The 13889-nt window shown below is 33.1% G+C and overlaps 1 protein-coding gene across 1 annotated transcript in view; it reads left to right on the top strand.

Moving 5' to 3' along the window:
* The first annotated feature begins 143 nt into the window (after positions 1 to 143).
* The window catches only part of LOC149805113 (uncharacterized), a 309737-nt gene continuing 295991 nt past the window's right edge, over positions 144 to 13889 (top strand). Inside the window, exons 1-3 of the mRNA XM_089933619.1 lie at positions 144 to 160; positions 3829 to 4109; positions 9397 to 10390. Of these exons, the coding sequence (XP_089789745.1) occupies positions 3849 to 4109; positions 9397 to 10390 (1255 nt within the window). The 5' untranslated portion in view covers positions 144 to 160; positions 3829 to 3848. The remainder of the gene's footprint in view (positions 161 to 3828; positions 4110 to 9396; positions 10391 to 13889) is intronic.

Below are 13889 nucleotides of genomic sequence, written 5' to 3'. Positions count from 1 at the left end.
ATTAAAATGGTAACTAAATTTTAGTTAATTGTTCAATAATAAGTGAGAGTTTCCATTACAACTTATCAGAAATGCACACCCTTTGACCAATCATATTTTGTTTTGCATAACCACTTGGATATTTTCGTTTGTTGTCAGTATGGCGGCGGTCTTCGCAAAAGTAATGTCATTTGTAATTGGATTTCGAGATTCACCAGTCAGATAGAATTTCCGATCTAAGATGCTGTGTACTGTTATATATGGTAGTTAATTTATTTTTCGCTCAAGACACCATATGAAATGTTTCCTTTCTTTTTTATATGCACACTTATGTCATTCAAACTCGTGTCATGACACCTGCCATAATCGCAGTGTTAGTAAAGAAAAAGAAAAAAGAAGTTTCTGACCCATAGTAGATTGAGAATAAATTACAAGCACGGTCAAGACGGGCCAGAAATATAAAGCTTTAAGTTGCTTAATCCAAGTTTGCAAGAAGTTGTCCCATATGTACAAAATCGTCTGCTACCCAATGTGTCAACTTGCCGCTAAAATGTGATTCTTAACAAATTCCCCAGTGAATAGTCTGTTTCTAAATTCTTTTGTAATTTTTCCCCATAAACAAGACTTTGTAAACATTTCATGCTATTCATTGTTGTTTGTCTTCGACAAAATAGCTTCTTTTTGATAAAATGTTGAACTTCACTCATTTTTTACAAAATTGGTTTGGTTTACTTAATATAGCTTGCCATTTATTGGCATTGTTACATTGAATTTTGTAAAACTAGCTATAAAACTGACCTAATTACTCGACTGAACTGCTGACAGAAACAGTCCAAAGTAATGTATTTCATGTCCATAGCCTGATGAATAAACATTACATCTTTTCAAAGCTGTGCGCAGAATAGGCCAACATATCACACGTCATGAAAACACAGGCTGGTGGTATCCTGTGTGTCAAAACTTAATATTTTTTTAACTGAATATTATGATGACAATTGCCTCTTTTCAAATGGTAAGCATTGCAGTATTTTATTTTTGTCAATCAGTCAATGGTATGCGTTTTGCTTCAGTGTTGGTGACGGAAACCTTATGTGTGCAGAAATGAATGACAGCTTTGTAAATGTTGGAATATGTCATTTTCTTCAGTTTATCATCTCAGTATTGTGATATAAGTAAGCTTGGGGAAAAGATCAGAGAATTGGATGGCTACCTTGCGTTGATATTTTAGAGGCTCTGCATCAGTTGTTGCACAGTTTTTACTAATTCTTGATTTTGATTGTTTAGAGTTGCAGAAAAAAAGAAACTTTATATGTACATTCTGTTTCTACAGCTTAAAAAAACATGCAAATAACCAATCGTATATAACAATAGTGCAGTAACTTTTTTTAATTGTAAAAGTTACATTATACCAGCAAACCTTTTGCCACATCTTTGTATAAATTATAAGACCTAAGTGTTTAAGTGTGATTAATTTATTTAAAAAAACTCCCATCTTTCTAAATAGCAGAAATGGTGCCATCCAGTGGTTTGTGCCGCTCATTCACCATCCTCAGGTTGAGACAGTATTTTCTTGCATAAAACCTAGTTAAGGATTCATTCATTTGAAGGAATTACCTCTGGTGACAGTTCTTCTGTCAAGTTGGAGCAAGTCTATATTCTTAATCCCTTCATGTCCAGTTAGAATTTTTAATGTTTATTCAAGGTCTTCTCACAGATGACTTAATTATGTTGTTCTTCAGCAGGTTAAATATTACGAATAGACTAACACATTGATGAAACAGTTAATTTATACAGCAAGTCATTTAAAGACAAAATAAATCTTTTATATATATTCACAAGTTCATCAAGAAGTCTAGTGTTTTTCTGTGCTATAATTATGCTTTATTGTGTGTGCTGTTTTCAAAGGAATTATCATCAGACTTTGCACTTATCATATATACTCAATAATAAGTCAGCTTGACTCTTACTTAACACCCCCCTTTATTGGGCTATAAAAAGCTAATTTCTCATTGACTTTCTGTTAATTCTGGGTCTAGTTTGCATGTCAGATCAAACAGAAGGGGTGACTTATCCTCAGTAAGTCAAAGTTGCACTTTGGAAAAATAATTGTGCCAAACTGGATTAATGAATAAATGGATGGATGGAAAAACATGTTGAAAATACAATAATTTAGTGGAATATGTCACAAATAAATTGACAACTTGCATTTTGTGCATCTTAATGTAATAAAATTCCACAGAAATTCATAATGCTTGACATTTTAAATCTATTTATATGATTAATCCATGAATTCTATTAGATGTGACATACAGGTATAACTAATGGCACATAATGACCTGATTCACAATATCCCATATTATATTAATACCATATGTCTTACCAATAATATCCCATAATATATTAATACCATATGTCTTACCAATAATCAAAGAAAGTCAAGTCCACATTTTTGAGTTGATTCACAGTAGTCTATGAATGTCACTGTCTGATGTTGTCTGGTACATATCCAAAGAATTCATTCACATTGTCAGAGTGACTAAATAAACTTAAAATCTAGTTATGGTAAGTATCCCCTGAATCTGATTCCTTGTCTTTACTGTAATATGGAGGTGTGTATGTGGAGACTGAGGTTGGGCTCTGTAATTGATAAGATTACAAAAAGTTCAAATAACTACCCTCTGTTAGTTGGCACTGAACAAGTATCAGATTTGTGGATTGATCAAAGGATTGTCAACTTGAAAATAAAGTGGCTGCTGCCTTTACAAGCCAAGGGCCTGTATGCTTACATGCACTGAGAGATAACTTGGAAAATATGACTTGGGTCTTAGACTGGCTTATGGAAAAAGAAAATATAAATCAAATCAAACTTTTATTTCATCAACAAAAATGGAAGCAATAATCTTAGGAGTAAACACCATGGTAAACAAAATTGCCAGACGCTTCACTTTACACTGGGTAATATTGAATTTACTGGTAGTTCCTTCAAATTATTAAAATCCAAATAACTGTAGAGAAAAGTACTGTCTAATGAACACCATCATGAAATAGATAAACACAGTGTATACCATATATGCATTTCTGAATGGGAATAGGGGGATCAGAATGTTTTAAAAAAATTGAATTGATAGTATATATATATATATATATATATATATATATATATTGCAGACATCCAGAATTTCCAATATTACCCTGGATTTATAACACTTCTTGTATGTCATGCTCATAAGACAACCTCTTCTCTGCATGAATTGAATTTTCAATTAAAAACATCAACTTATAAGGAAGTATATGCAGTACAATTGTGCACAGAAGAAACTACTGATGTACCATGAATTCACATGAAGTGCACAAGGGTGCAAGTGTCATCTGTAGTTTGAATGAAGGGAATTGATCATCTTTTGTGATCACAGTGCAAAAATTTGGAAGTTTGTAATTTTTAATGGCATAACTTTTTTCAAGATTAAAAAATTGTGAATTTTTCTTCTGGTAGATGAGGAGGATGGCAGGGTTAAGTGGAGACCATGAAGTAATTCCAAGTTTTACACCAGATTTAACATATGATACATTTTTAATTTTTATTAGACTCTAAAATTATCATGTCCTTTATGATTTAATCTGTTTTGTGTTGAATTGCTGTTTAGACCAACCATGCATGCCTGATTTAATAAAGGGTAGTTCATTTGTTTATTATTACATTTTTAATTTGGTGAAAAAGGTTTGTCCAATATGCTGCATTACATTTAGTGCGGAAGAGAGATTCACAACCCAGAATACATCTGAATCCATATTTTAGTATAAGTGTAGAATCAAATAATAATTTGCTATTGTAATCTTATTATTAATTAGGTTGGTGGTAGTAGGTGACCATGGCAGATGCTAAGGTGATCAAAAGTGGTGCAAAATCTGGCTCTTCACAGGTTTATCCGTCAAGCATGATGGAAATATTGTCGGTTACTGATGCTGCAGTAAAAGCACTGAACAAGTCCACACAGTCCTCAACAAGTAGTAAAGGCTCTATAAAGTCGCATCACAGTGAAAACTCTAGGGGTCCCGTCTGGTCAGAAAAGTCCCAGAATGGAAACCAATGTTACAAGAATAAAGGATCAGTACAAGGCATAGCTGCTCAGGTAAGAATAAATACCATGTATATAATGCTATTCCAAAAATTGATGACAATGTCAGTATTCAAATTATTGGTAGCTGGTGTGTCTGAAGGCTTTATGAGCTCATGGCATAACCCTGTGTTCAATATATTTTGTTTGCCACACATCTGTCATGTGTCCATCAATATTTACCACAAGTTTGATGTCTTCAAAACTGCTGGGCAAGATTAATCAAACTTAGGATATTTTTTGCTTAAGAAAGTATTTTATTGTTCGCATGTTTTGTAATTTATTTGGTTTCCATGGCTAGTTATCATAAACTCTGATTTTTGACATCTTTTCCAAACCACTGCATAAGTGTGTGTAATCACAAGTCCAAAATTACATAATCTTCTGAATGAATTCAAGTAGACTTGAATGTCCTGATGTACCTCAATACCTCAATGATATAATCCATAATGTCTTTGAATGAGTTCACAATAATCCCAAAGTAGTATTAGTCCAAAAAGTTAATGAGCACTTTGTAATTCCATTTAATAATTTAAATAAATAATTTCTGTCAAATTATATCTCAACACAGCTACAAACTTGGACCCTGGATGACCAAAGACTAATATGAAACAGGAATGAAAACTTGTTTATAAAACCTCTATATATACACACCTCACTTAACCTTTAGTGCAGTAGACTTTCTGAAAAACTAATGGAAAATTTCACTAAGTCTTAAGCAAGGTTTGGCCTTAAACTTACATTTTAGTAAACATTTTGTTTACCACTTCTAATCATGACAAAAATCAGGCTGACAAAACATGACCATAATCAAGTCAAAACTCTACCGTCAGTCACTGACAAAGGTCTAGCACATGACATAAATTAAATATACATAACATTACTAAGATCCAAACTTTACTATGGTTCATTTGTGTCTGGATCAACCTGAAAATCTGACCTCTAGATGCTTGATTAAATACACAGTCATGGAGTTGCACTTATTCTAGGTGCATTTAGATCTTCCACTACAAAAAGCCTCTATCTCACGATAATTGAACCATCACTAATCTAATATGAAAAACATAAATGTTTGTTAAATTTGGATAAGTATTTGATATGGGCATCAAAGAGAAGAGGCAGGAAACATATTGGTAAATGACTGTGTTCAAAACTTTAAATGGAATTTTGTATATCTTGCAGTTGCCTCAGATTTTCTACAGCAGAGTGCCTGAATTATTTCTATATGATTCTGTATTTGAGATCATGTTGGGTGATTGCTGTTGGTAAGAGGCCACACTAATCCACGGGTGTCTGCTACTCACTATCTGATTAATTAATCACAATTCCACCAGCCTGTTAGGGAGAACCCTTCAAGAAACAAGACTCATAACACACCAAATGTATAGTAACAGTTTCTTTCATCCTCATCTTGATACACTAAATGTCTATGATTTAGTACATGTATTATGCTTATTTGTCTGTTGATAAAATGGACACTTACTGTGGAGCATACAACAGTTGCTTCATTTAGCTAACCTTAGCTAAGGAAATATGGACATTTAAATAACCAGACCAGTCAAAGTTGTTATTGCATACTATATTGGCTTATAGGGTCTGTAGTTTCTAATAAAAAACCTCACATGGGAAGTTAATAGCTCCCTGAGAGTTTTGGCACATAATTAACAGTGTTGGACTAATTACACCCTGAACTATAATGATGTCAACTCAGATAAACGTCACATAATGGATAAGTTTCTGATCAGTTGTTGCCAGCTACTAGAAAGCTAACTGATAACAAAACTCTGTAAAAAAAGGAAACATTTAGAATGTTTAATCATTTGAGGATTAAATATATGTAAACTTGTGACACTTTCCATTAGCAGTACTGATGTGAGTTACACATATTGTGTGCAGTTTGGGCTAACTATATACATATAGGACAAAAGTTGGTGAAAATGCTGATTACAGCAATCATGCAGGAAACTGCAGTAATTTGATGGGCAACCAGAAAAATCTGCTGTTCAGTCAGCATTTGAAACGTGGTTGCCCACTGACAACCATGGATTTTCTAAACATTTGCATCCCCCTGTATATTTAAATGTAAATATTTATACATATATATTCATTGACTTTAGCTCTGCTATTCATAGACCAAATGTGTTTATGTGATGTCATGTTGTCCATTGTTTGTCATCAAACATCTGTTCATCCATTAGCACAAGTTTCCTCCTACACTACTTGGAGGAATGCAATGAAACTTTACACACACATTCATTAGTCTGTTTGGTCCTAAGTGAAAATTATTGTTGTTCAGATGTTCCGTTATAACCATGACAGCACCATAATGAATAGCTTCTTGTTGCTACTTATCAGTAATGGATGGAAAGTCATATCAACACCGGAATTTTACCAGAAGACTTCGGGGGCCCAGAGTGGCCGAGTGGTCTAAAGCACTCACCATTACGGATCACTGCCATCTCACCTCTCTCTGCATGGGTTTGAGTCTCGGGTTCGGCCAATGTGGATATGTGAGAAAGCTTGCCGGTAGCTTCTCATGGGTTGGTGGTTCTTTCCAGGGTTTTCCTGGTTTCTTCTTCCACCATTAATACTGGCCACCATGTATAGCCTATCTTGTGCTGAAAAATGGTGTTAAACCCTACAACAACTACAACAACAACCAGGAGACTTCTATGATGTCTAGTTGATCCTAAATGAAAGTAGTGCAGATCTGACATCCACTATAGCCACTACAGCACCCATCTTGAAAATTGTGTTGTTACTGCTCCTCCTGAACAGAATGACTGATTGACATGAGTTTTAACTGGAAAACTTTTATGGTACCTTGTTCGTCTTAATTTTAACAATTATGTTGTGCTGATCAAATATCCAATATGGCCTCCACAGAAGCCATATTGAAAATCATACTGCTACTCTCATAGATGGAAAGTCAAATCAACATTGGGTTTTCACCTGAACACTTCTTATGATGCCTAGTTTTTAGTAAATGAAACTGGTACCAATATGAGATCTGATATCACCATAGCAGCCATTTTGGAAATGTCTTGTTATTCCTATATGGATATAGAGTTTGTGAATTGTGATATCTAGCTGGTCCTGAATGAAAGTGGTACTGATCTAACCTTAAATGAGGCTGCCGCAATGAACATCTTGAAAATCTTGACATCCCCTGAATGGATGGTCATATCTAGGGTTTTCACCAGAAGTCTTCTGATGGTGTCCTTAATGAGAACGCTACTGATCTTGCATCCATCATGGCTGTGACAGTGGCTAAATCTTATTTACTAAAGAATATCATAGATGGTTTGCACACTCTGCAGTTGAAAAGAAAAAACTGTCTTTTCTTGAATTCCTGGAAATTCTTTTTGGATAATATAGCATCAGTCCTTGCTTATATAGGCTTAAAATGCATTGACCATTCATATTTATCAAGGCAAACTTCATATATTTACCAACCAACAGCTGTTATTATTTCATTTTGTTGGGGATAGTCTTATTTCACAACTGATTTCCTGACTTGTTTCATCTCTTGCCTTCATTCTAACTTGGCTATAATTACATGGACAGTAAATCTGGTTTCTCATAAATCTCTAGGCATATTTAATTAGCATGTAATAACTCCGTATGGCCATGTGTTTTGGTATATGATAGGCATTGGCACATGGAATTTAAACAGGAATTAACTGTTTCTTCAGAGGTTTTAAATGACAGTGGAATATTACCTGTTACTGTACTAGCAGTTTCCATGTGAACACGAAAGATCAAAATGATGGTGTAACTGAACAAAGAAGATTAAAATTGTCATGTAACCTTTGTTTCTTTCTTTCCATTGTCAAAGTAAAACACCATAACATCTACAAAGAAATATCACTCCAAGAACTCACAATATCATGCAGAAACACTTTATGGTTGCATTGTTTATTTTTTGTTGTAATTAGATTCATGAGGTTAACATTGCTCTAGGAATACTATTTGCATGTACCTTCTGACATCTTAATCAACTGTTTGACTCTGAATAGCAGTGTGTATGAGCAAAATGAGACAACTATTATTCTTTTATTTGTTAAGCTGTATGCATAGATCAGCAAGTATTGTATGTGACATAGACCTTTGTTGGGTCTGATTCCTTAAATTTGTGCACACATTTAGTACCCAGCACTTGTTTTAAAAATTTTTTATATATACATTTCCATACTCAGAATAAACTTGTTATTTTTTGTGTACAAAAAATTACAGAAATGATCATGGTACAACCTTTGACTGTCCAATTCTATACACAGGATATACAATGATAAACAAATGCAAAACAAAACAAGAAATAACCTTCCAGGTGACATGCCAACATGGCCTTTTTTGGGGGTTCCTGATTTGCAAACATAGATTTGTATACTTTTCAGTTTATTTATTCATCTGATACTATCATGATAAGTATCATATCAAAGAAAAATAACTTTATTTGTATTGTGATACAGCATGCTATAGCTCAGTCTTTGACACCTCACACCATTCAGCACAATTGAATCCATCACTCTTTAAGCCGTCCCATAACACTTGTAACACTTGCATTTTATTGCATACCATAGTTAGTAAAAATAGTGCTTTTGTATTGGGACTTCTTAGTATTATTTTCTATAATGTAATTGATTAATTTTGTTCGTGATTGAAAAAAGTTCCATATTTAGGTGGCATGTGCAGATATACTTTCATTTTTTTAGCAATTGTTAAATGTGTGCTTTTCTTTTGTCAACTTTTTATGGTAAATTGATGAGGGTAATGGATGGAGAGTGCTGAACCTGCAGTGGAAAAGTTTAGGAAGTTTATATTTATATCAGCCTTTATGTTGATACTGAGCCTAGAATTTCAGATAAACTTCTTTGTAGCTACAAGTACTATTGGTAGTAGATGGAGAAATTTATTGGTCTTGCTGAATTTTCAGTAGTGTTTTCCACAAAACAATGACAGACACATATCACTAACCACTGAACAAATGAAATTATGAAAATAATTTGTCTAACCAGAAATTTACTAGCCTCCAGTTAGCAGACTATCATTGATTGTGAGTCCTGGATAACTTGATTGTGTAATTGTATCAATCAGTGAACACCTATAATTGTACTCCCTTTTCATCCATTGATAAGCATTTCCTATATAAAACAGAATGAATTATCTTTTGTTAATGTTAAAATTACTTGAAATAAATTGTTTGGAAGTACATTTAGTATAATTCAGGCTATTGTTTGTTTTTCTCTGATTTTACTCATTTTATTCGACATGTAAGGGTGATTCTGTTTCCTTTCTCCAGGGCAAAGAACAAGAAGATAACAGTATTGACAGTGGCATTATCAAGACTTGTACAACAAGTGAGAACACAAAATCATCTAAGAGGAAAGTCCATCAAAATGGCATTGTTTCAGAGGCTGAGCATCATGATAAAAGTTCAGATGAAAGTACAACTGCCAGTGATGTTTTGATTCGATCCACAATTGCTGACCAACCAGATAGAAGTTTACATGAAGTGGATATGAGTGTCACCTCCAAATGTTCAAAAACATCATTTGGAATGGACAATTTTAATAGCTCAGGACCACAGAAGGTTAAAATTGCTGCTAAACACTTAAGAGAAATAAAATCTCCCCTTGAAGATGATAGAAGTTCTCAAGCATCTGGTGATAGTCAAAGCTATCGAATTGTCCAAATCAGTGGAACTGCTAAAGAAATTATGGATAAACCTTTACCAAGAGAAGCCATTGATGGTGCTGAGAGAGGGATGTCAGATCCAAACAAGAAAATTTCTTCTCCATCAAGAAATCATGAGGTAAATAGTAAAAGTCGTTCACAAAGGAATGAAAATAGAAACAGTCAAAATTTCCAGGAAAATGAAAAAGTAGCTCGATACAAGGAAGAAAAAGTTAGGAAAGAAGAAATTTTACCAAGGGATAAGACATCAGCATATTCCAATGAAGAAAATGGGAAAACATTATCTAAAGCAAATCATATCAATACGTTAGAGAAACCAGAAGCTGATGGAGATAAGAATGGATCACATAAGATGCTGCCAAGGGAGATAACTGAAAAGAGGACAATGCATGACCAGAGGGATGAGAAAGGTCAACATACTGAAGCAGATAAGGAAGACAAAAGTGGGCCACTTAAGTGTACTTCTAAATATTATATTGAAAGACACACACCAAAGAAAAATGTCAAAGATGGATTGAGAAGGAATACTGAACTTCCAGAAAAGAAGAATCTTCTTCAGGATCTTGAAGATAGTGTCGACATCATTCCTCAGAAAGAAGGTATAGATATGTTGTGTTATGGACTCTTGTTTATTAAACACCTGATTATACAAATAATAACTTACTTAAACAAAATTCATGACACCTGCCTTGTAATGTTTTCACAAGATATGGGGTTTGTATGGTAGTGTTTTATGGTTCCTCAACACAAAAGTTGGTTTTGTAGGGCCAACAAAAAAAGTAATTTTGGAATATGCAAACTTGAATTACAAAAAAAATAGGAAGAAAAAGCATGCCAAATTAAAATATATAATTGAGTGCAAGAAGACATAATATAAATCATAAAGATGTTAAAATTTTGTAAAATGTTTATAAAATAAAGGTAATATAAAATCCATAAAACATGAATAAATTCATTGTATATATACTGTATATTAGTAAATATAACATGCTGGTTATCCCAGTTTTCCCTACTACACCCTCCCCAGGTATATGGATCTTCATGTTTTACAATATGATGTTTACTCATATTACCACCATATAGTAATATTTTATAACACCCGTTTCCCATTTCAAACAACACACAAAGTTCAAAATAGTAAATGAGTCTAATGTTGATTATATATATAGTTATGTTTTATATTCCAGCTAAATTTTTCAAAGTTTAAGATGATGACAAGAAGCCAAGATCAACATAATAAAATCAGCATGTTCAATTTATTAATCTTCTAATTTATGAAGAGAAGCAATGTTGTATTTACTAAAATATTGAACTGCCATAGGTATAATTTTAGAATATGAATTTTGATAGTGCAGAATATCAGTGTCAATAATATTGAAAACTGAGTTATACAAATTTTGTTAACTAGAATTTAAGTATACTGTCTGTCTTGAAAGACATACACTGTACATAACCTAGAATTTCAATATACTGTCTGTCTTGAAAGACATACATAACCTAGAATTTCAGTATAGTGTCTGTCTTGAAAGACATATATAACCTAGAATTTCAGTATAGTGTCTGTCTTGAAAGACATACACTGTACATAACCTAGAATTTCAGTATACTTTCTGTCTTGAAAGACATATATAACCTAGAATTTCAGTATACTTTCTGTCTTGAAAGACATACATAATCTAGAATTTCAGTATACTTTCTGTCTTGAACGACATATATAACCTAGAATTTCAGTATACTTTCTGTCTTGAAAGACATATATAACCTAGAATTTCAGTATACTGTCTGTCTTGAAAGACATACATAACCTAGAATTTCAGTATACTTTCTGTCTTGAAAGACATACATAACCTAGAATTTCAGTATACTTTCTGTCTTGAAAGACATATATAACCTACAATTTCAGTATAATTTCTGTCTTGAAAGACATACATAACCTAGAATTTCAGTATACTTTCTGTCTTGAAAGACATACATAACCTAGAATTTCAGTATACTTTCTGTCTTGAAAGACATATATGACCTAGAATTTCAGTATACTTTCTGTCTTGAAAGACATATATAACCTAGAATTTCAGTATACTTTCTGTCTTGAAAGACATATATAACCTAGAATTTCAGTATACTTTATGTCTTGAAAGACATACACTGTACATAACCTAGAATTTCAGTATACTGTCTGTCTTGAAAGACATACACTGTACATAACCTAGAATTTCAGTATACTGTCTGTCTTGAAAGACATACATAACCTAGAATTTCAGTATACTGTCTGTCTTGAAAGAGATACATAACCTAGAATTTCAGTATACTGTCTTGAAAGACATATATAACCTAGAATTTCAGTATACTGTCTTGAAAGACATACATAACCTAGAATTTTAGTATAATGTCTGTCTTGAAAGACATACATAACCTAGAATTTCAGTATACTGTCTGTCTTGAAAGACATACATAACCTAGAATTTCAGTATACTGTCTTGAAAGACATATATAACCTAGAATTTCAGTATACTGTCTTGAAAGACATACATAACCTAGAATTTCAGTATACTGTCTGTCTTGAAAGACATACATAACCTAGAATTTCAGTATACTTTCTGTCTTGAAAGACATACGTAACCTAGAATTTCAGTATACTTTCTGTCTTGAAAGACATACGTAACCTAGAATTTCAGTATACTTTCTGTCTTGAAAGACATACGTAACCTAGAATTTCAGTATACTGTCTGTCTTGAAAGACATACATAACCTAGAATTTCAGTATACTTTCTGTCTTGAAAGACATATATAACCTAGAATTTCAGTATACTGTCTGTCTTGAAAGACATACATAACCTAGAATTTCAGTATACTTTCTGTCTTGAAAGACATACATAACCTAGAATTTCAGTATACTTTCTGTCTTGAAAGACATACATAACCTAGAATTTCAGTATACTTTCTGTCTTGAAAGACATATATAACCTAGAATTTCAGTATACTGTCTGTCTTGAAAGACATACATAACCTAGAATTTCAGTATACTTTCTGTCTTGAAAGACATACATAACCTAGAATTTCAGTATACTGTCTGTCTTGAAAGACATACATAACCTAGAATTTCAGTATACTTTCTGTCTTGAAAGACATATATAACCTAGAATTTCAGTATACTTTCTGTCTTGAAAGACATACATAACCTAGAATTTCAGTATACTGTCTTGAAAGACATGCATAACCTAGAATTTCAGTATGCTGCATCTGATTTGCTGTTGTTGTTGGATTCAGAGCAAGATAAGTTGACTTCCAGAAGAATTTAACATTTATGGAATCCATTGCGAATAGTAGCCAGTGTTATTCTTGCCATATTTACAACACATATATTGACATATATTGGAACACAATAAAATAATAATTTGTTTTCCTGTTCCAGAACTTATGGTGAAACTTCTTTAGTGTTAGGACTGGTTGACCTGGTGTCAGGATAATGTGACTGGGTGGGACATCTTGTTATATGTCTGCATAATGATATCCCAGTGCTCGACATCACTATAAACTGCCACACTGCAGACATTGTAGTGATATGACTACAGAATTGTTAAAGCTACAATAAGAAACCAAATCACACACACACACACACACACACACACACACACATCCACACACACATCCATACTGTAGTATATTGCTTATGTCAGATAACACATGACACAGTTTTCATTGATATGAATATAGAGAAATGAATTGTGTTTGGTTGTACTCTGATGTTTGATACATTATCAGACTGAAAACTGGATCCAACAAAATCAAAAAAAAAAGAGATAGAGAGAGAGAGAGAGTTATGAATTGACCCAGATTGGTTGAAATGTCTCAGCTGCACTATGTTCTTTTATGAAGCAGAGCATATGAATTGGAATTTTGACAGTTTAGGGATTCAGTGGTAAACAGAAAGGATGATTCACCATACCCTAGTATTTTATGCTGTTTATCATAAAAAGAAGCCAACACAGATTTTGGTCTTTTATTATTCTTCACTAAAACGTGTGGGTTATGTATATCCATGGGTAATTCTAATGTATTTTTTTTACACAGAATAGAAAAAGTGGGCAATACATGAGT

The sequence above is a fragment of the Sinohyriopsis cumingii genome, chromosome 2 (assembly GCF_028554795.1).
Source record: "Sinohyriopsis cumingii isolate HCF-2022 chromosome 2, ASM2855479v2, whole genome shotgun sequence".
Taxonomy (NCBI): Eukaryota; Metazoa; Mollusca; class Bivalvia; order Unionida; family Unionidae; genus Sinohyriopsis; species Sinohyriopsis cumingii.
Note: the sequence above shows the minus strand (reverse complement) of the source record. Positions and strands in the feature narration are given on the sequence as shown.